Source organism: Desmodus rotundus, chromosome 7 (genome assembly GCF_022682495.2).
Source record: "Desmodus rotundus isolate HL8 chromosome 7, HLdesRot8A.1, whole genome shotgun sequence".
NCBI classification, from domain to species: domain Eukaryota; kingdom Metazoa; phylum Chordata; class Mammalia; order Chiroptera; family Phyllostomidae; genus Desmodus; species Desmodus rotundus.
The window spans coordinates 94783634-94802725 of NC_071393.1; the positions used below are offsets into that span (position 1 = coordinate 94783634).

Sequence of the window (19092 nt, forward strand, 5' to 3'; positions counted from 1 at the left end):
CAGAGAGGAGTTGGGGCTTGGTACCCAGGGTCATCGTTAGCCCCTCGCAGTTTCCTCCTTTTGAATAAGGGATGTTGGTGAATGGCAGATTTGACACACGTACTTGTTTTTTCATGTAAACACGTATTTGCTAAACTTCGTATGTGAAGGAAACAGCAGCAGACTCTTGGGCTCATATGGAAACTCTGTTTGAGTTTGTCTAGGGCTCTATTAAGTAATAGCTTTTTATTAAATTAATTTTTAATTTTTTCCTAATTATAAAAATGTGTTACAGAAAAAAATCAGAAAATAAAGACTCAAAACAAAAAACTCCACCGTAATCACAGCTCTCAGAGTTGTGGCCTCTTGGCCCTTGGCGTCTCTCCCACATAACTTCTTTGAGAACAGTTCCTGAAGTGGGATCGAGAGATCAGCGGACAGACTGTTTTTAAGGATTTTGGTGTAGGCTGCCCAGAGAGAGAAGATACTACTTTAGACTACCACTATTAAATCCATGTTCCATTCACATCAGAGTGCCTTTTCCTAGTTTCAAAATTTTTTTTTTACAAATCATAAAATTAAATGTAGCGATTTAAGTTTGTAACATGGGGGAAACGGGTGAAGGTGTGGCGGAAGGAGGAGGGTGAATAAGCCACTGTCTGTCACTATTAATATTTCCACACATTGCCTTGTAGTCTTTTTTTCTCCTGTTAAAAATTATAATCAGACTCCATATGCAATTTTGCATCTTGTTTTTAAAACAATATCATAAGCAGTTCAATGTTACTAATGTTCTTTATAACTATCATTTTAGAAATCAGATTTCTATTCGTGAATTGGAACAAGAATCAATTTCCTACAAAATCAGAAGCAAAGACCACAAGATCTAATTTTTGTTTACCATGTGCCAAATCTTAAGTTATGGCTTTCTAGTAGGAGAGGTCCTCACTTTTTAAAAGAGAAATGTCACTTATAGTGAATCCCCCTCTTAATACCAGAATTTCATTGTAAATGATGACAAAAAGATTAGATTGGGATTTTGTCTTGAAAAGAGGGCATTTAAAATTATGCAAATAACTTTATTTTATACGTAGTGAATTTAAATTGTAATTTTGCATTGTTAGTTTGTTCAAAGAAAGTAATTAGTTAAATTTTGAGCTCTTTATTGGTGGGATTTTTCTGGTAAAATTATACATTAGCAGTATATACGATTCTTCACTTCACATTCGACTTTGCAGCAGGACTGTAAAATGAATCATTCCCGCAAAAATACTTGAGAGGGTTTCTTCAGTTTTTGCAGGGGCCTCTCTGACCCACTCGGTATTTAAACCGTGCTCTGTGAGGCTCCTGCAGCGTCCTCTTTGTTGGTAACTGTCCTGCCTCTGCCAGACCCTCGGAAGCACTGCTTGTATTTAGCAGGCAGCCGAGAGTCCCGCACTTTCTGCGCTGGCAAAGCGTCAGCGGTGCCCTGGTTGAGAAACACTGCAAAGAGGAATGTAGGGATTCAGGATGTCAGGTGAGGATCAGTGTGGAAAGCAAAGGACTTGACATTATGGAGCACTCAGAGTTGATGCCGCATTTGCTGACCTCACGGAAGCAATAACTGTTACTTTAAATTGTGATGTGACAGCCATGAGGTAGATGGGCCGTAGTCTGCTCAAACTCCCCACGCCCTCGGACAGTTGGACAGTTTCTACTGTAATGCGCCTGCAGAGAGCACTCGTTTCGTGAGTTCTTTTTCATTTTAGATTCTTTTTAGTTCGGATAGATTCTCAGAATAAGAGTAAGATTAGATACATAAGCACAATTAAGGTGTTTGAAAGTTAATTTCATTCAGTACTTCTGCACCTCTCTATTGAGGGATGGTTGTTCAACTCTGGAGATTCTGAGAGGCTACACTGCATTCAGTATATGTGATACAGTTCTGGCTTTAAATTAAAGGAAATAATGGAGCTGAAAGGAATCACTGCTGGGCCCGCTACATAGATTTTTCAGCATGTAATGACTGGAGTCGCGGTGTGCTTCCCTCCTCTCCTTGTAGAATGAGAGGTGCATGCAGGGTTTGTGTGTTAACTTTCTGGTGACCAGTGGGGTTTAGTGTTCACGATCCCCCAGTCCTGCTTTCCTCCAGCCTGGCTGGTTAGTAAACTTGAATCTGACTGGATGTTTACTTACCTTTCTTAAAATTTCTTTCATGTAAGGAGTTACATAGTTTGAGAAATAATTCTGTTGGAATTTGCCAATTTATTTACCTCTGTGTATCTCTGTCCCACAGAGTCCTTCTATGACACTTTCCACACCATGGCTGACATGATGTATTTCTGCCAGATGCTGTCAGTGGTGGAAACTATCAATGCAGCGATTGGAGTCACCAAGTCCCCAGTGGCGCCCTCTCTCATCCAGGTACTGAACAGCTGGTCTCAAGGGTGGAGAGTGAAAGGTGGGGGTGTTATTTCGGAGGTGTGCCACAATTTGCTGAGAGGTCTCAGTTAGTAAAAATACCTACTGGCACAGGAAAAGCACTGTTTTATCTGAACAAGGAGGAAATATTGAAACCTCAGAAATGTTTTCTAAAGTGAACTTTTGCCACTTCAGGTTGATGTCATTATAACATGTTCATGCAATCACAGTTATACTAGTAAAGCTAGGGAAACTTGATTCCCAGGCAGGAGGAACTCCCACCCTCAGTCTTCTTAGAGAGATCTCGGTCTCCTCCCACCTTGGGTAGACGAAGGCAGTGTAATAACTAGTAATTCTTTCTACTTTGGACTTTCTTTCATTCATGAAGGAGGATGTTCTGGCTCGTGAGGGGATCCCTCCCCCCAGTGCATCTATGTCTTTCCCTAGTATTTGGAAGGTTGTTAGCAGGAACGGGGCATCAAAGCCTCGCATCCTCCTTTCCTTTCCTAGCTGTGCCATTAAATACCACCTACCCAGACGCAGGGGAGCCAGGTGATTGATTACTGGTTAGTCTTTTCAGGAGTAGTTTTTGTAATTTTACCCTTTTGTGGGCTACCAGCGCTGGCATGCCAGTAGTATCAGTTGCCTGGTAAAGGGTGTTAATACAATAGCTTTGTTATATCCAGGTTTTCTGCCCTCGGAAAAAGGCTACTTTGTTTAAAGAGTAAAAGGGAAGAGTGAGTGACCCACTAATACGGAATAATATATATTTTTCATATCAATGACTAGTGCAGATAAGAAGTAGGGTGGAGTTTCTGGGGAGAGCACTTCCAGGTTCAGCATCACCTTGCAAGGCTCTGGCGAGTGCCATGCATGTGGAATACGGTGTGAAGGGAGCCCCGGGAGCTGGGCAGTGCCGCGTGATGCATGCGTGCATCGAGTAGGAAGTCACAGAACAGGACATACAGTGTGATGTCAGCACACGTAAAAACAGGCCGAGTGGAACAGTGTACTGTTTAGGAATACACACGTAAGCAGAACGGAACGGTTAACATAAGAAGGTAGTTATGTCCGCGGCAGGGGGGGTGTGCCTTACAAACTGTTCTACTTCTTAACTTGGGTTATGCAGACACAAATGTTCATTTGGCAATATCCTTGAAACTGTGTTGGAATGTGTGTGTATTTTTTTAAAAAAATATACTATTTATGATGATACATTTACACACACACACATTCTTATCCAGAAAGACTGGCTTGGGTATTAACTTATTTCAAAACTGGGGCAGAGGATTAAACCAGTTAAGCCCAATCTTTTTCTGTTTACCTTGAATTTAGTTGGGTTAGGTTTCAGATAACACGTGTATATGGTTTTTAAAAATATACTTTTAAAATTGTTTCTCTCTCTTGGGTCCTTTTAATAGCTTCTTGGAAGAAATTTCATTTTGTTTATCATCTTTGGCACCATGGAAGAAATGCAGAACAAAGCGGTGGTTTTTTTCGTGTTTTACCTGTGGAGCACAATTGAAATTTTCAGGTGGGTAGAAATGCTCAGTGTTTGAATGCTTCTCCTTTGGGTCAGCTCTTTCTCAGAGAGTTGCTGTCTTGTCTAGAGTCTCATTTGGGTTGGGGTTAAGGCTCCATCTTTGGAGAGTCGTAGCTGGATCTGTGTGCTCCGTGCAAGTGGGGCAGAGTGGTTTTTACAGCAGCCTTTGGATCGTAATCCCAGCCTGGCCACTGTGGAGCAGAAGGAGAGGTCCAGGGAAATGAAAGACCTCTTTTACCCTTCAGGCTCTTGCTGTCTTGTTGGGAAGAGAGGACTCATTTGACACAGAAGAATTCATGAAAGGGCTGAAGGAACGTGGGGTTGAAGGAGGAATCCAGGTTGGATGGAATTAGTGAAGACCAGCCTTGTAGAAGGGATGGTAGAAGTGGATCTTTTACTGCAAGATTTTTGAAGTTAAAATTGACCTCTTATCTGATTCTTCAATTCTTAGTTGTCAATAAAATAAATACCTTTTTAAAAAATTCAGTTAAAATAGATGTATTCTTCTCTACCAGACCATATATAATCCATATGTATGATTTGAGGTTAAAGGTCTTCGGTACACTTAAGTATACTTTTGTATCCTTATCCTGATGACTTTCATTTATCCAGAGATAGTGTCTGTCAATGTGTCTGTCATCCTTATCTACTTGGAATTTCGAGGAGAACTAGGAATGAAGCCAAAAAGCTTCTGAGCATCCATTCCACATACTGAACTATTCCAAAGAGGGTTCCTTTGAGACCTACACTTGGCCTCTCATTCAAGAGAGTTCACATCCTTTGAAGATTGGGGGAGGAGCATGATGGGTATTTATGGGTAGGTAGATCAGGGTTATACTTCTGTTCAGAAGAAGACATGTGTGATGAGTTGTGAAATGGTTCTGTTTGAATGGTGTTCTAGAGTTGCCTTCAGAACGTGAAGTGGCTTTTAACACCTGAATTCCTGATTTTTGACAGGTACCCCTTCTACATGCTCTCCTGCATTGACATGGATTGGAAGGTGCTCACGTGGCTTCGTTACACTGTGTGGATTCCTCTGTATCCTCTGGGATGTTTGGCAGAAGGTACTTTCAGGAACTCCGGGTTTAATAGCTCAGCTGCAAGGGATAGCTAAGCCAATAGGCCAGTTAGTTCTTCCGCCCTCTGCCAGCCTTAGTCAATATATGGATGTTGGACTTTTCAAGATTTTCTTTCCAGTGGTTTCCTTCCATAATACTCCTGGTATCCCGACTATTCCAGGGGAGATACCTCATTTGGAAGCTGGGTGGTCATGTATCACGTGCTTCCTGTTTATACAGTGGCTTTAATTTTCCAAAGCAGGTTCATATTGATGACTTTATTTTATTCCAACAAACAGCTAGTGGGTGAGTCAGGTAGGGATTTTTCTCTCCATTTGATAGAATAGCAAACTGAAGCCCAGTGTTGTCAAGTGATTGCTCCTCATTCATCTTCTGTCGTCAGTTGGAGGTTCATGTGAAAACTGGGGGGGGGAAAGAAGAGGCATAAGCCCTCTGTATGAAGGGGGAAGGAAGCGTTTTCAGCAAGCCCGTGACTGAAACTTGGAGGGGTGAGAAGGCGCTGTCACTAGACGTTTCTGCATTTTCTTTGCTTCTAACAAGTTCTTGTTTTTGCTTTTAGCTGTCTCAGTGATCCAGTCCATTCCAATATTCAACGAAACAGGAAGATTCAGTTTCACATTGCCGTACCCAATGAAAATCAAAGTTAGATTTTCCTTCTTTCTCCAGATTTATCTTATAATGTTATTTTTAGGTAAGCATTGGCTCTGTAATAGACTTTTTCCTCGCACTTCTTTAGAGGGTAGAATGAAATGATTCCAAGTTTTAAAACTCTTTAGGAGTCATATTTCCAAAGGAGTAGTGTAGAGTTAAGAGAAAGATGACTTTCCAGAACAGACCCTCCAGGAGAATACGCCGCATGTGGGAAGTATTTCTTCCCAAATCCCCAGTGGTCGAGTTATCTTTCTTGAAGTGCTCTTGGCCATTGGGAACTCACTGTAATACAGTTCATTTTTAAAACAATTTAAGAAGCTCTTTTAAAATAGAAAAACAAGCTCATTTTCCTTTTACTAGTTTCAGGAGCACATTCCTTACCCAGAGCTTACGGGGGGGGGGGGGGGGGGGCAGTCTGACTGGCAGCAAGGAGCGGGGAGCCGCCCAGAGCCGTCACAAAGCCTTCGGCCTGACCGTTCCGCACGTGCAGCCTGCTTGCTTATTTATTAACTTACTTTTGTAGAAAATAGAAATTCTTGCCTTAATTCATAAAAACTAAAAGGGGAAAATATGTAAACCTAAATGATTGCAAATATGAGAGACTTACAAGTCTTCCTAACTATAAGGACTGTTTAAAGTTCTCATACATTTTAATATAATTCATGTGTTTTTCTCTGCTTTAGTTCACAAAAGCCTTGAGGTGACCCTAAATAAGCATGGCTATCTGGTCTCCTAGCAACAGAGGATGTGACAGCAGACAGTATATTAATCTATTGCTGTGCGACAAATTACCCCAAAGATGGACCGATTTAGCAGCTTAAGACAAACATTTCGTATCTCACAGTTTCCGAAGATCAGGACGCTGGGCGGTGTGGTGGGGCTGGTTTAGGCTCCCTCACGAGGTTTCAGTGAAGCTGTCAGCTCAGCCGGGGCTACCGTTTCTGCAGACTTGACTGGGGCTGGGGGCTCTGGTCCCAGCCCACTCATGTAGCTGTGGACAGGAGGCTTCGGTTTCTGGCCGCAGTGCTTCTTCATGTGGCTGCCCGTGACGTGACTTCCCCCGCGAGCAAGTGATCTGAGAGAGCCAGAAGCCACACTGCCTTTTAAAATTTTTATCTGTTTAATTTTTAATTGTAATATACTTGACATATAGCATTGTTTAGGTAGGTATCAACGTGTTGTTTGATACATCGATGTGTTATAATATGATCGCCGTTGTAGCAGTAATCAGCACCTCCGTCGTGTCCACGCTGCCTTTTCTAACCTGGTCTCAGGAGTGACACACTGTCATTTTTCTCATATTCTGTTGGTTACATAGACCAACCTAGTCCAGTGTAGGAGGGGACCACACCAGGGTATGAAATACTAGGAGGTAGGATCGCTGGGGACCAGCTTGGAGGCTGGCTGCCCCAGCCAGTGAGAGGAAGACCACAGAAAGTAAACGCGGGGAGCCAGAGAGGCCGGTGGTCTTGGTGACTCAGGCTGGGGAAGAGGAGCCCACGCTCAGGGTGTCAGCCCTTGGCAGGGGCACGGTTAAACAGTATCCATCATGGGTGTAGGTCATTTGCCAAAGGCTACATTTTATTCCATTTCTTATTTTCTATCTCAGAAAAGGTACACATTACAGAAAAATTTCTAACCAGCAGTGTTAAAATGGTTGGTGGTTGAAGGGAGTAAGCTTCAGTCTGGAAAATGCACTCATTAAAAGAACTCTACCTCTATTACTGGATAAATCTCCTATGACTGTGATTAGGCTCCATGAGGTGGGCATACTGAAAGTGTTAAAGAGGAATAAGTATTGGAAAGACCCTCAAAATATTTTACCAGTAAAGTTAGAAGGGTGGAAGTATTTTGATGTGCACGGACCCTCGTGGCCTTTCTTCACGTTGCGTATGTCGTCACACACTCTAATTTTCAAGGTTTTATACAAATACATAGTTTGCCTACAATGAGTATGTAGTTGTTCTTATTCTTCAGGATGAAATGTTCTAAATTTGCATAATTTAGAAGCAGTATAACAGCCAGTTACTTCTGTACATAGATCAAGTTGCTCTTCTAAACCTACATTTTCTCACAAAAAGCCTATAAAATAAGTGTTTTTAACTGTTGTGCAATGAGGAAGTTGAGGTGAGGCCAAGCCACAAAATAGTCCGTGGTCAAGTAGAATTGAAATTTGTTTTTTCTGGCTCTGAGACCCTGTGTTTTCTAATTCACTAGGTCGTGCTTCTTAGAAAAGTGTGTCACATCTTGTAAACTGTTGCTTAAACGGGTTATTGCATAGCCCTTGTTTCTATACTGCAAATTTGTGTATTCTATGCAAGTCGTTAAAAGAAAGTGAATAAAAAGAACATTGTGAACTCCAATTAAGGAAATGTTTAGGGATACATTCCGTAATGTTTAACTTTCATCGAAAAACATCAAAAGTGAGATGGGAATGGGTATGTGATAAAGTAAATGTAAAGAATAAAGTTTAAATCTAGGTGGTATTTACTGTACAATGATTTAGTCTTGCTTTTTTTTTTTTAAAAGATTTTATTTATTTTTAGACAAAAGGTGAAGGGAAGGAGAAAGAGGGCTGATAAAGTCATTTTTATGTTCGAAAGTTTTCATAATAAAATATGGGAGAAAATGAAATTGTAAACCCACTGGGAAAAAACTGAGCTGTCTCTAGTGCATCGTAATCATTTTTAATAACTTATTAAGTTGTTCTTTCTGAGCAGCTGCAGTAAGCACAGAGAGGTATGAAAAACAGACAACTTGAGACCGCCCCTGCTCTAGGAGCTTTTGGTTATAAACAAGGACAAAGAGTCTCCTTTCTAACTGGCTCTTTTCTTTTTCAGGGTTGTACATCAATTTCCGTCACCTTTATAAACAGCGCAGGAGGCGCTACGGACAGAAGAAGAAAAAGATCCACTGAAAAGAGATTTAGATGACTTCTTGCCATTTAGACTTTTGAGCCTAATCTATAATTCTTAAAGTTTTACCTTCTTGTACTGATGTAAAAGTTTTTTTAAAGTTAAATCATTCAATTCTCAGTAAGGCTATCTTCCATTTCCCCCAGTAACATCCTGAATTTATTGTAGTGTCTTCCCGTAGTACTTGCATGACATCCACGACAGGTTCGTCCTTTTGTGTTAAGTGACGGCAGACTCGGCCCTGCTCCCACCCACTCCATGTCCAGTCGGTCTGTTTCACACAGGCCGGAGAGGGCTCTTCAGTGTCCTGGATCTACTCGGTACTGGCCATGCTGACAGCTGGGGTTTGTTCTTTTCAGCTATTGATTGTGGAGGGAAAAATCACCTCTTTTGCTCTACAGGGTGCTGTAAAAGTGACTCAGGCAGGACCTAACATATTCTGTACCCAAGGGGTTACTTGTTAAGTAGGGTGGTATTGATTTTTTGAAAATCAATTTGACTCAGTCATTGCTAAGACATTTCTGAGTCCAAGTGGGCCTAGAGAACACATATTACCTCTGAATTTTTTGGCCTCTCTAATGCTATGTTACCAGACAGTGCTTACCTGTGTGGGCACAGAGTGCTTTGAGAGAAACCAGTCAGAATCTTGAAACACCAGGATCACTTCATTCCGGGATAAATCAGAACTATTTGAAACACTAAAGAAAGATGAAACACTAGTTAGACGATAGTGAGATTGTAAGAATTCCAAACCCAAATGGCTACAGGGATCAGAAAGGTCCAACTGGCGATAAGACAGCCGCTGGCAGTGCAGCCTGTGGCAACCTGGAGCACGAGAGGCCAGACTGGACATGCCTGCAAAACTCTCAGGCCCTGCGCAAACAAAAACTCAGTCTCCCTTCCCCTAGACTGGCTACGTCCATTTACTTGTGTGCCTGTCAGAGTAAGTGCTGGGATCATCTGTTTTTGGTGTTGGTTTTTTTTTTCTAATTTTATCTTTATTGTATTTTTCCATTACCATTTAGTCCCCTTACATCCCCTCCCGCCAGCAATCACCACACTGTTGTCCGTGTCCATGAGTCCTTTCTCTTTTTTGCTTAGTCCCTCCACCCCCTAATGAATTGTTTGTTTTGAACAGACCTAAAATCACCTTTTATTCTGCCATTGTTTCACCTTTCTGCAGTAGGATAGTGAATAGAGAACTTGGGCTGGAGAACAGCCAGCTAGCTAGTCCTCTAACAACGATTCCTGGCAGGAAACCCACCAACAGAGGAACTGAAAAAGCATCGAGGCATTATGAAGTGTGGCCATTGTCAAAAACATCAGTTTCTTCTACTACATTCCAAGTCAACTAAGTAAAATGGGTTAGAAGTAATGCTTGTATAAAGAATTTAAGGTACGGCTGCTCTTTCTGTTTTGCCATTCCCGTTGTTCCTAGGTGGAAGGGGCCGAAATGAAAACTGAGCCCAAAAAGGAAACTTGGTTTGACCTAAAAACATATGATTAGCATAGGCTGGATGATTTTTTACAAGTTCATTGCACTGAAGGATATTTTGCATGTCTAACTTCTGTCAATATTTGTTTGTGTTAACTTCTGATGTTCTTTCACTTGACTTTCTGTGCATAATTGGGCAGATCAGCTTTGCAGTCAGATTATGCTGCATCTGTGGCATAATCTTATATTCTTATAAGCCCTTTTGTTGCTGTCTGAGAAAGCAAAAGATTGTGTATTTCTATTAAACATTTACATTCAAAATCCTAATAACTTGTGTTTAGAGATAATTTATGTACTCGAATGGTTTTGAAGTTGTTAGTGATCAAAGTCCTTTGTTCAGACAAAATAATATATAGCCCTTTGGCATGTTAAACCAAAAGTGGCTGCTCAGGTTGAAGCTTGTGGGAGTAATACCCACAAGGTGGTCCACAGAACAATTTGAAAAGTGCTGACATAAATAACAACTAGAGAAGCTACCAAACTTGCCCAGGGCTGTGAAGCTGGCTGATGACTTGGAAGGATAGCTGACTGCAGTGACCTGTCAGAATCTAGCTTAGCCAGTGTCAGAAACAGGGAAGTCGACTTCTGGCCAAGATGGAGGTATAAGTAGATACTCTTTGCCTCATCGTACAACCAAAAGAAGGACAGTAATGCATTAAAAAAAAAAAATCAGAACTGCCAGAAAATTGAAATGTATGAAAGTCCGACAGCCAAGAAAGAAGAAACATTCATCCAGACCAGTAGGAGGGGAGGAGACAGGGAACCGGGGGGTTTCCACATTTGTGTGTGGATAAACCAGGAGGAACAACTGGGGAGTGAGACTGAACAATGCAGGGTTCCAGCATGGGGAAATAAAGCCTCAAAACCTCTGGCTGTAAAAACCTGTGGGAATTGAGGGGAGTTCTTCAGAGAGACCCACAGGGTCCTAGAATGGACACAAGTCCACACACCTGGGAATTGGCACCCGAAGGGCCTGATTTGCTTGTGGGAAGTGGGGAAAGTGACTGAAAGTCTGCTAAGAGGGGAGCAAATGGCATTATTACCTTTTGGGCTCCTCCCCCACATACAGCACCACAACACAGCAATGTGGGTTGCTTCGCCCTGGCAAATACCTAAGTCTCAGCCCCTTAGAACGTAACAGGTGCGCCTAGACAAAAAAAATGGCCTCAGTGAAAGAACAGATCAAAGCTCCAAAAATAGAACTAAGTGATAAAGAGAGCCAACCTATCAGATGCACAGTTCAAAACACTGGTAATCAGGATGCTCACAGAAATGGTTGAGTATGGTCGCAAAATAGAGGTAAAAGTGAAGGCTATGCAAAGTGAAATAAAGGAAAATGTACAGGAAGCCAACAGTGAAGGGAAGGAAACCGGTACTCAAATCAAAGATTTGGACCAGAAGGAAGAAGTAAACATTCATCCGGAACAGAATGAAGAAACAAGAATTCAAAAAAATGAGGAGAGGCTTAGGAACCTCTGGGACAACTTTAAATATTCCAACATCCAAATCATAGGTGTGCCAGAAGGAAAAGAAGAGTTAGAAATGGAAAACTTATTTGAAAAAATAATGAAGGAGAACTTCCCCAATCTGGCAAAGGAAATAGACTTCCAGGAAGTCCAGGAAGCTCAGAGAGTCCCAAAGAAGTTGGACCCAAGAAAACAAACACCAAAGCACATTGTATTTACATTACCTGAGATTAAAGATTAGGAGAGAATCCTAAAAGCAAGAGAAAAGGAGACAGTTACCTAAAAAGGAGTTCCCATTAGACTAAGCTGATTTCTCAAAAGAGACCTTACAGACAAGAAGGGGCTGGAAAGAAGTATTCAAAGTCATGAAAGGCAAGGATCTGCATCCAAGATTACTCTATCCAGCAAAGCTATCATTTAGAATGGAAGGGCAGATAAAGAGCTTTCCAGATAAGGTCAAGTTAAAGTTCACCATCACCAAGCCCTTATTATATGAAATGTTAAAGGGACTTATCTATAAAAAAGAAGATAAAAAATATGAACACTGTTGACAACAAACTCACAACAATCAACAACCGAACCTAAAAAATCAAAAACAAAAGCAAACTAAGTGATCAACTAGAACAGGAATAGAATCACAGAAATGGAAATCATATGGAGGGTTATCAGAGGGGAAGGGGTTGGGAAAAATGGGGTAAAATGTACAGGGAATAAGTAGCATAAATGGTAGGTACAAAATAGACAAGGAGGTTAAAAATAGTATGGGAAATGTAGAAGCCAAAGAACTTATATGTACGACCCATGGATATGAACTAAGGGGATGGAATGCTGGTGGGATGGGGGTTACAGGAAGGGAGGGAATAAAGGGGGGGGAATGAGACAACTATAATAGCATAATCAATAAAATACGTTTAAAAAGAAAAAATCAGGGAAGTCAATAGGAAACCCAAGGAACCCTCATGATTTATGAATCTGTTTCACATAGGAAAGCAGGATTTATATCCAGATAGGACAGAACCGAAGGCAAAGACATTAGTTTCCCAGTGAAACCACTTTATAGAAAATCAATTTTTTTTATTTTAAAAAATTGAAGAAACGGGACAAATTTTATACATTTATGGTTGCTATTTTTAAGTATGTACCTCAAGACATACCAAAGGCACCTAAGGGTTACCACCAAGTTTTGCCCAAGTTCTAAGGAAAGTTCTGAAACTTAGTGGTGTAGGGCTTGTACTTAGAAAGTCCCAGACAGTCTGTTGCTCAGTCCAAGGCCAGAAGCTTGAAAGTGTCCTTACGATTGAGCGAAGAGAAGATACCTTTCAGAACGCCAGAGGACCCCTGCAGGTCAGGTTTCCTGAGGAAGGGGGAGAGCTCTGTGCCCACCAGACCTTCAAGCTTCTCCGTAGACGTACCCGTCGTGGCAGCCACAGGTGTCTTTTGGGCTGGAAGACTCTGAGCCTTAGAAAGTTAAAGCCCAAGCAGCCAGCCACCCTTCGGAGCCCTTCTGAGACTGCAGCAGTCATTCCAGCCAGCAGTGGTGCTTCTGAGGCAGCCTCTGGGAGCTCTTTGGGTGGTCACTGCAGAGGTGAACACTCTGGAAAAGTGTTTGCCCCTATGTGTGTTCAGCTGAAATGAAAAAAGAAGGAAGGTTCCCAAAGTCAGCTTCACATTCTTTCAGCACTGCTCCCAGAGAAGTCTGTCTGCAAAGGTGTGATGTTGTGGTCATAGCCGGCATACTCGGAGGTGCCGGTACTGGCCAGCTTGAGCTGCTGGGCAGCGTGGGTCAGCTGGAACGCGGCGTCGGGGTGGGCTGTGTCAGGTAGCAGTGTGCACTCCCTTTCCAGCATGTCCGCCACGCCTTTGAGCAGGTCCAGGAACCCAAAGGCCAGGGCAGCCTTTCGTAAACGGTTCAGCTCCTGCAACCACAGAAACAAAACAATGTTCCTAAAATGCTGCCCTGGTCACGTGTTTTTGTTTTTTTGGACAATAAATGGAGGTTTTTTACATCAAAGGTATAACTGGATAAGTGTATTTGCAACCATTATTGTGAAATGCTTTTTAAGAAAATCCAACCAACTTCTCTGCAAATAGCAGACACATACCTCAACTATGCTGACCTAATTTTTGGTGGATAATGTATATAATTAGGCAGAAATAGGTAAGCTCACTTTGGTAGATTAACTATTAAATTCTCCCTCAAAACTCCATTTGTGGTTCTCACTTCTTGGTGGATCTCTATTCCCACCTTGCCTTCTACCATCTTGTTGACTTTCTGACCAGCTGCCCCGCCGACTGTCTACCTGACCAGCCAGTCCAACCATTCCATGTCTGGAATTGTCACACACTTTCTAAGTGCTCAGCCTAGAGTAAGTTTTCCTTGACCCCTAACTGAAGTGAGCGTTTTCATATAAGAACAAAGGGTTGTTGGAGATGCCTGTGACGAGGGCCTGAGGACGTGACCGAGAAGCGGCTCCTCCCCAGGCGAGGAGGAGGCTGGGTGAGAGACACAGCTGACACCGCACAGGTTGTCACCACCGCAGCAAAGGAGCACGTCAGCCAAATGTGGTGAGGCACTTTGCTTACATCATTTCATTTACTTGTAACTACGGAGGGTTACTTTTCCTCTGTTACTCGGCTACGGAAAAGGCTTGTCCCAAACCTCAGAGGGCTCTTAAACCTCTGGTGCCTCTCTGGCTGGGCTTCAGGCTGGATGCCAATGAACATGTTTGGAGGAGAGTCTGGAGGGGTCAGGGAGTCTGACCTCAAACTCGGCCACAAAAAGAAAGGCGGGGTAGTGAATGGGAGCAGAGAGGTAGGAAGTGCCTCATCAACCCCTTAGCAACGTGATGTGGGCAAGTTGTGTAGCCTCTCTGGGTCTCAATGGCCTCATTTACAAAAAGGGAAACCTCTTCCCTGCCCACTGCTGGGGCTGATGCAATCGCCTGGCAGAGGTCCTTTCTGGCTTTGATATGTGGGATTATATAAAACCAGAATAGAGAAATGGGCTTCCTGACCACTGTCAACAAGTGAGAAGTTCAAAAGGCCAAAGTACAAGTGTGTCAGCTGAATAGATGGCTGACGAGTGTGGAGAAAGCTCTGCAGGGAGGAGGACCACAGCCACAGAGGGGCCAGGCCGGTGTGAATTACAGGTGTCAGTCAGAGAGGCCTGGGGCTGATCATCTGTCTGTCTGAACTCTGATTAAGGTTGTTCTTGCTTGTTTCACCAGCTCACTATGTAATTAGGTTTGAACACAGCAGTGACATAAATAACATCCAGCCTAACAACATAACATACTTTGTCTGGGTGAAATAACATCCAGACAAAGTAGCATGTATGTTCTCTGGGAGAAATGCTGGCCTGGGGCGGGCTGTGTGCCCACATTTTCAGACTAGCGAACTAGGACGAAACTGACAGCACAGCACACCTCACACTGCCACTTAATTTGATCTCACCCAAGCGCCGGAAGGACAGGAGAGATGAGTGAGCTTATGTGCCCCACACTCCACCTCAGCCCTTGTCACTTTAATCCTCCACCCATGGTTCTGGACTAGCTAGGTATGGTTTCTGAAGGCCATCTGTTTGCAACTCATAAATGTGTAATTTTAGAAGTCATTCTTGGAAGCACCTTTTCGGGTACAATAAGAATGTTCTGGGCAATCACTGTCCCAGGAAGTCACGTACAATGGTGGCCCGAGGTTAGGCTGGATGGATACCCACATGGGATGGTGAGAAGGGTTAAGGGCTATGAGGGTTAAGGTCCTTTCAGCCCCTTCCCTTAGCCTGTCACAGAAGCAGCAACACTGAGAGGCCCTTCAGCACAGAACCAGGCTGTTTAATTCTTGGATTTTAGGGCAAAAATGGACTTATCGCTTCTACTGACTTCACTGATGAAAAACACTGAGGCGGAAGCCATACATTTCTAATCCCTGTCCATGTTCACTCTGCTACCCCACACGGACAACAGTGAACCATTTCTTTTCGGCAAACTTCCCAGGCCCCAGCCTCTTCCACTACTACAATTCTAATGGTCTCACCTTATAGAATGTCTGTGTTTTTTCAGGTAGTTTCCTTGCATTTCTTAAAATCTTCTGTACATCTGTCTATCAAGCATAAAAAGAATTCAACATTAGAATTCTGTGGTAAAGGGGAAAGAATACAAAAGGATGGTTCTAAATGTTTAAAGAAATGAAAACGGGAACAGAGTGACAGTGTCAAAGTGAGGATCCCTTCCGCGTTAACGTCACTGTTCTGTTCAACGTTAGTGCAGCAACCCCTCCTCCAAAGTGCTCGATAATAAATCCTTGGTGACAGAAATGAACTTGTCTCACAAAACACACCCAACAATCATGTATATATATCCAGCTGCTTTTTTAACAAGGGTGCCAAGACCATTCAATGGGGGTAAGAATAGTTTCTTCAACAAATGGTACCGAAGAGCCACATATATAAAAGAATGAAGTAGGGTTCTTACTTCATACCATTTACAAAAAGCAAATCAAAATGGTTCAGAGCTAAAACTATAAAACTCCTAGAAGAAAACACAGGGGCAAATCTTTATGTTCCTGGATTTGGCCATGATTTCTTAGTCACAACAGCACACCAACAAGAGAAAAATCAGTCTGATGAATGTTCACAGCAGCATTCAGAACAGCAACAGTGCAGGGACAATCCCAATGCTCACGAGCTGCATGACTGGGGAAACGAAATGCCGCACAGTTAGACAACGGGCTATTACTCAGCCGCGAAGGGGAGTGAGGTGCTGCCGCAGGCTACCCCATGGATGAACACTGAAAGCATTATGCCTAGTGGAGGCCCAACAACAAAGGCCACACGGTGTATGATGCATTTACAGAAAATATCCAGAATAGGCAAATCCATACAGACAGAAAGCAGATTAATGGTTGCCAAGGACTGAGGAAGATGGGAAAGTAAAGTGACTTGCTTAATGGGTACAGGGTTCCTTTTGGGGTGATAAGATGTTCTGGACCTAGGTGTTAGTGATGGTCGTATAACATGTGATTGTACTAAATGCCACTGAATTGTATATTTTTAAATGGTTGAAATGGTGAATGTTATGTGTATTTCATAATAAAAAAATACACCCAGACTAAAATAAAAATTAAAAAATAATGTTAGAAAAACCCCAAAAAAGGAAAAAAAAGAAAAAGAAAAATTCAGCCATCTTTCCAAATCTTTCCAATAGGGAAGTGCTGGGGTCGGGGATGGCAGAAAAGGGGCAGAACCTGATTCTCCAACAAAGAAAGAGACCCTCCTCCCTCAGCCGCAGCAGGGTGTCCAGTCTCCATGGCAAGGGGGCAAGGAGAGACCACGCCACCAACGGGAGCCACTTCTGTTGTCAGGTGGTCTGACGCCGCCTCCTCTGCCTACAGCTGGACTCATTGGAGGAACAAAGGAAGAAAGGTACTCAAGTGAGAAGCAAGGCTCAAAAGTGATTTTTAAAAACAGGAAGAAGAGATGTCACCTGAGTGCCTTGTCTGAAGGTAGCATGTCTTGGTCACAGTACACGCTCAGCTTCCCACGAGAGTGTTTTTGTGGAACTGCAGTGTAAAAGCTACGGTTTGGGCTCTACTGTGGGGGTGGAATAACCGCGTGAAGGTTTTTACATCTTTCTCAAAATTGATTTAGAGATAACACCCATTACATTAGTCAATGCCTCCAAATCCCATGCCAGGAAAACGGGTCTCTCTAGAAGAACTGGCCTGCTTCCTTTACCAGACACGTAACCCCATACAACAGAACACGCTCCATGCTTCTTTTTTTTTTTTTTTTTTAAATATATTTATTGATTATGCTATTACAGTTGTCCCATTTCCCCCCCCACTCCACTCCATCCTGCCCACCCCCCTCCCTCCCACATTCCCCCCCTATAGTTCATGTCCATAGGTCATACTTATAAGTTCTTTGGCTTCTACATTTCCTACACTATTTTTACCCTCCCCCTGTCTATTTTCCACCTATCATCTATGCTACTTATTCTCTGTACCTTTCCCCCCCTCCCCCTCCCACTCCCTTAATGACAACCCTCATGTTCTAGTTGTTTGCCTAGTTTGCTCTTGTTTTTGTTTTATGTGTGGTCGTTAATAACTGTGAGTTTGCTGTCATTTTTACTGTTCCTATTTTTGATCTTCTTTTTCTTAGGTAACTCCCTTTAACATTTCATATAATAAGGGCTTGGTGATGACGAACTCCTTGAACTTGACCTTATCTGAGAAGCACTTTATCTTCCCTTCCATTCTAAGTGATAGCTTTGCTGGATACAGTAATCTTGGATGTAGGTCCTTGCGTTTAATCTTGGGTAATGTAATTATGATGTGCCTTGGCGTGTTCCTCCTTGGGTCCAGCTTCTTTGGGACTCTCTGAGCTTCCTGGACTTCCCAGAAGTCTATTTCCTTTGCCAGATTAGGGAAGTTCTCCTTCATTATTTGTTCAAATAAGTTTTCAATTTTTTGTTCTTCCTCTTCTCCTTCTGGCACCCCTATAATTCGGATGTTGGAACGTTTCAAGGCGTCCGGGAGGTTCTTAAGCCTCTCCTCATTTTTCCAAGTTCTTGTTTCTTCATTCTTTTCTGGTTGGATGTTCGTTTCTTCCTTCTGGTCCACACCATTGAATTGAGTCCCAGTTTCCTTCTCATCACTATTGGTTCCCTGTACATTTTCCTTTGTTTCTCTTAGCATAGGCTTCATTTTTTCATCTGTTTTTCGAATAGATTCAACCAAGTCTGTGAGCATATTGATAACCAGTGCTTTGAACTGTGCATCCGATAGGTTGGCTATCTCTTCGTCGCTTAGTTGTATTTTTTCTGGAGCTTTGAAGTGTTCTGTCATTTGGGCCATTTTTTTGTTGTTGTTTGTCTTGGCGCGTCTGTTACTTTAAGGGGCGGAGCCTTAGGTGTTCACCGGGGCGGGGTAATGCTGGTCTAGCTGCGCTGTGACGCTGTATGTGGGGGAGGGGCCGAGTGGGAGCAATGGCGGCCGCCTCACTCTCCTCCGGCTTTCAATCTTTCACTCCGCTACCCACAATCAAACTGGGCCACTCTGGTGCTGGTTCCCGAGTGAGTGGGCCTGTGCACACTCTAGGCCCCTGTGGGTCTCTCCAACAACCTCTCCTGTGAGGCTGGGAGTCTCTCCTGCTGCCGCCCCAACTCCCACGGGCGTTTTCAATCAGAGGTTTGAGGCTTTATTTCCCTGAGCTGGAGCCCTGGGTTACGCGGTCTGCTTCTCTCCCCGCCGTTCGTCCGGTTTATCTGTGGGCGAATGTGGTGCCGTGGGGTGCTACCCGCTGCTCTGCCTGCCCCGCTCTCCGCCACTCTGAGTCCGGCCCTCTGGGTTTATCTGTGCAAATGTGGGGCCGCAGGGTCTGCTAGTGCTCAGACTGCCTGCGCCATTTGTCCCACACTCAGCCAGTCTCAGTCCCGCCACAGCCAATGCGAGTCCTCTCCACCCCGGTGCCCGTCTCCGCCCCTCCTACCAGTCTGGATGAATGTTTATTTTCTATTTTCTTGGTGTTGGTCCCCCTTGCTGTTCGATTTTCTGTCAGTTCTGG

At 43.2% G+C, this 19092-nt stretch overlaps 2 protein-coding genes across 4 annotated transcripts in view; one reads left to right on the forward strand and one right to left on the reverse strand.

The window, feature by feature from the left end:
- Positions 1-10027, forward strand: part of HACD3 (3-hydroxyacyl-CoA dehydratase 3) — a 31165-nt gene extending 21138 nt beyond the window's left edge. For both annotated transcript variants that reach the window (XM_024567806.4, XM_053928904.2), the window contains 5 exons: positions 2255-2382; positions 3801-3913; positions 4880-4986; positions 5561-5692; positions 8493-10027. In XM_024567806.4, coding sequence (XP_024423574.2) covers positions 2255-2382; positions 3801-3913; positions 4880-4986; positions 5561-5692; positions 8493-8569 — 557 coding nt within the window. In that variant the 3' untranslated portion in view covers positions 8570-10027. The remainder of the gene's footprint in view (positions 1-2254; positions 2383-3800; positions 3914-4879; positions 4987-5560; positions 5693-8492) is intronic.
- A 2554-nt stretch (positions 10028-12581) lies between these two features.
- The window catches only part of INTS14 (integrator complex subunit 14), a 38647-nt gene continuing 32136 nt past the window's right edge, over positions 12582-19092 (reverse strand). For both annotated transcript variants that reach the window (XM_053928703.2, XM_053928702.2), the window contains 2 exons: positions 15564-15629; positions 12582-13444 (listed from right to left, as the gene is read on the reverse strand). In XM_053928703.2, coding sequence (XP_053784678.1) covers positions 13193-13444; positions 15564-15629 — 318 coding nt within the window. In that variant the 3' untranslated portion in view covers positions 12582-13192. The remainder of the gene's footprint in view (positions 13445-15563; positions 15630-19092) is intronic.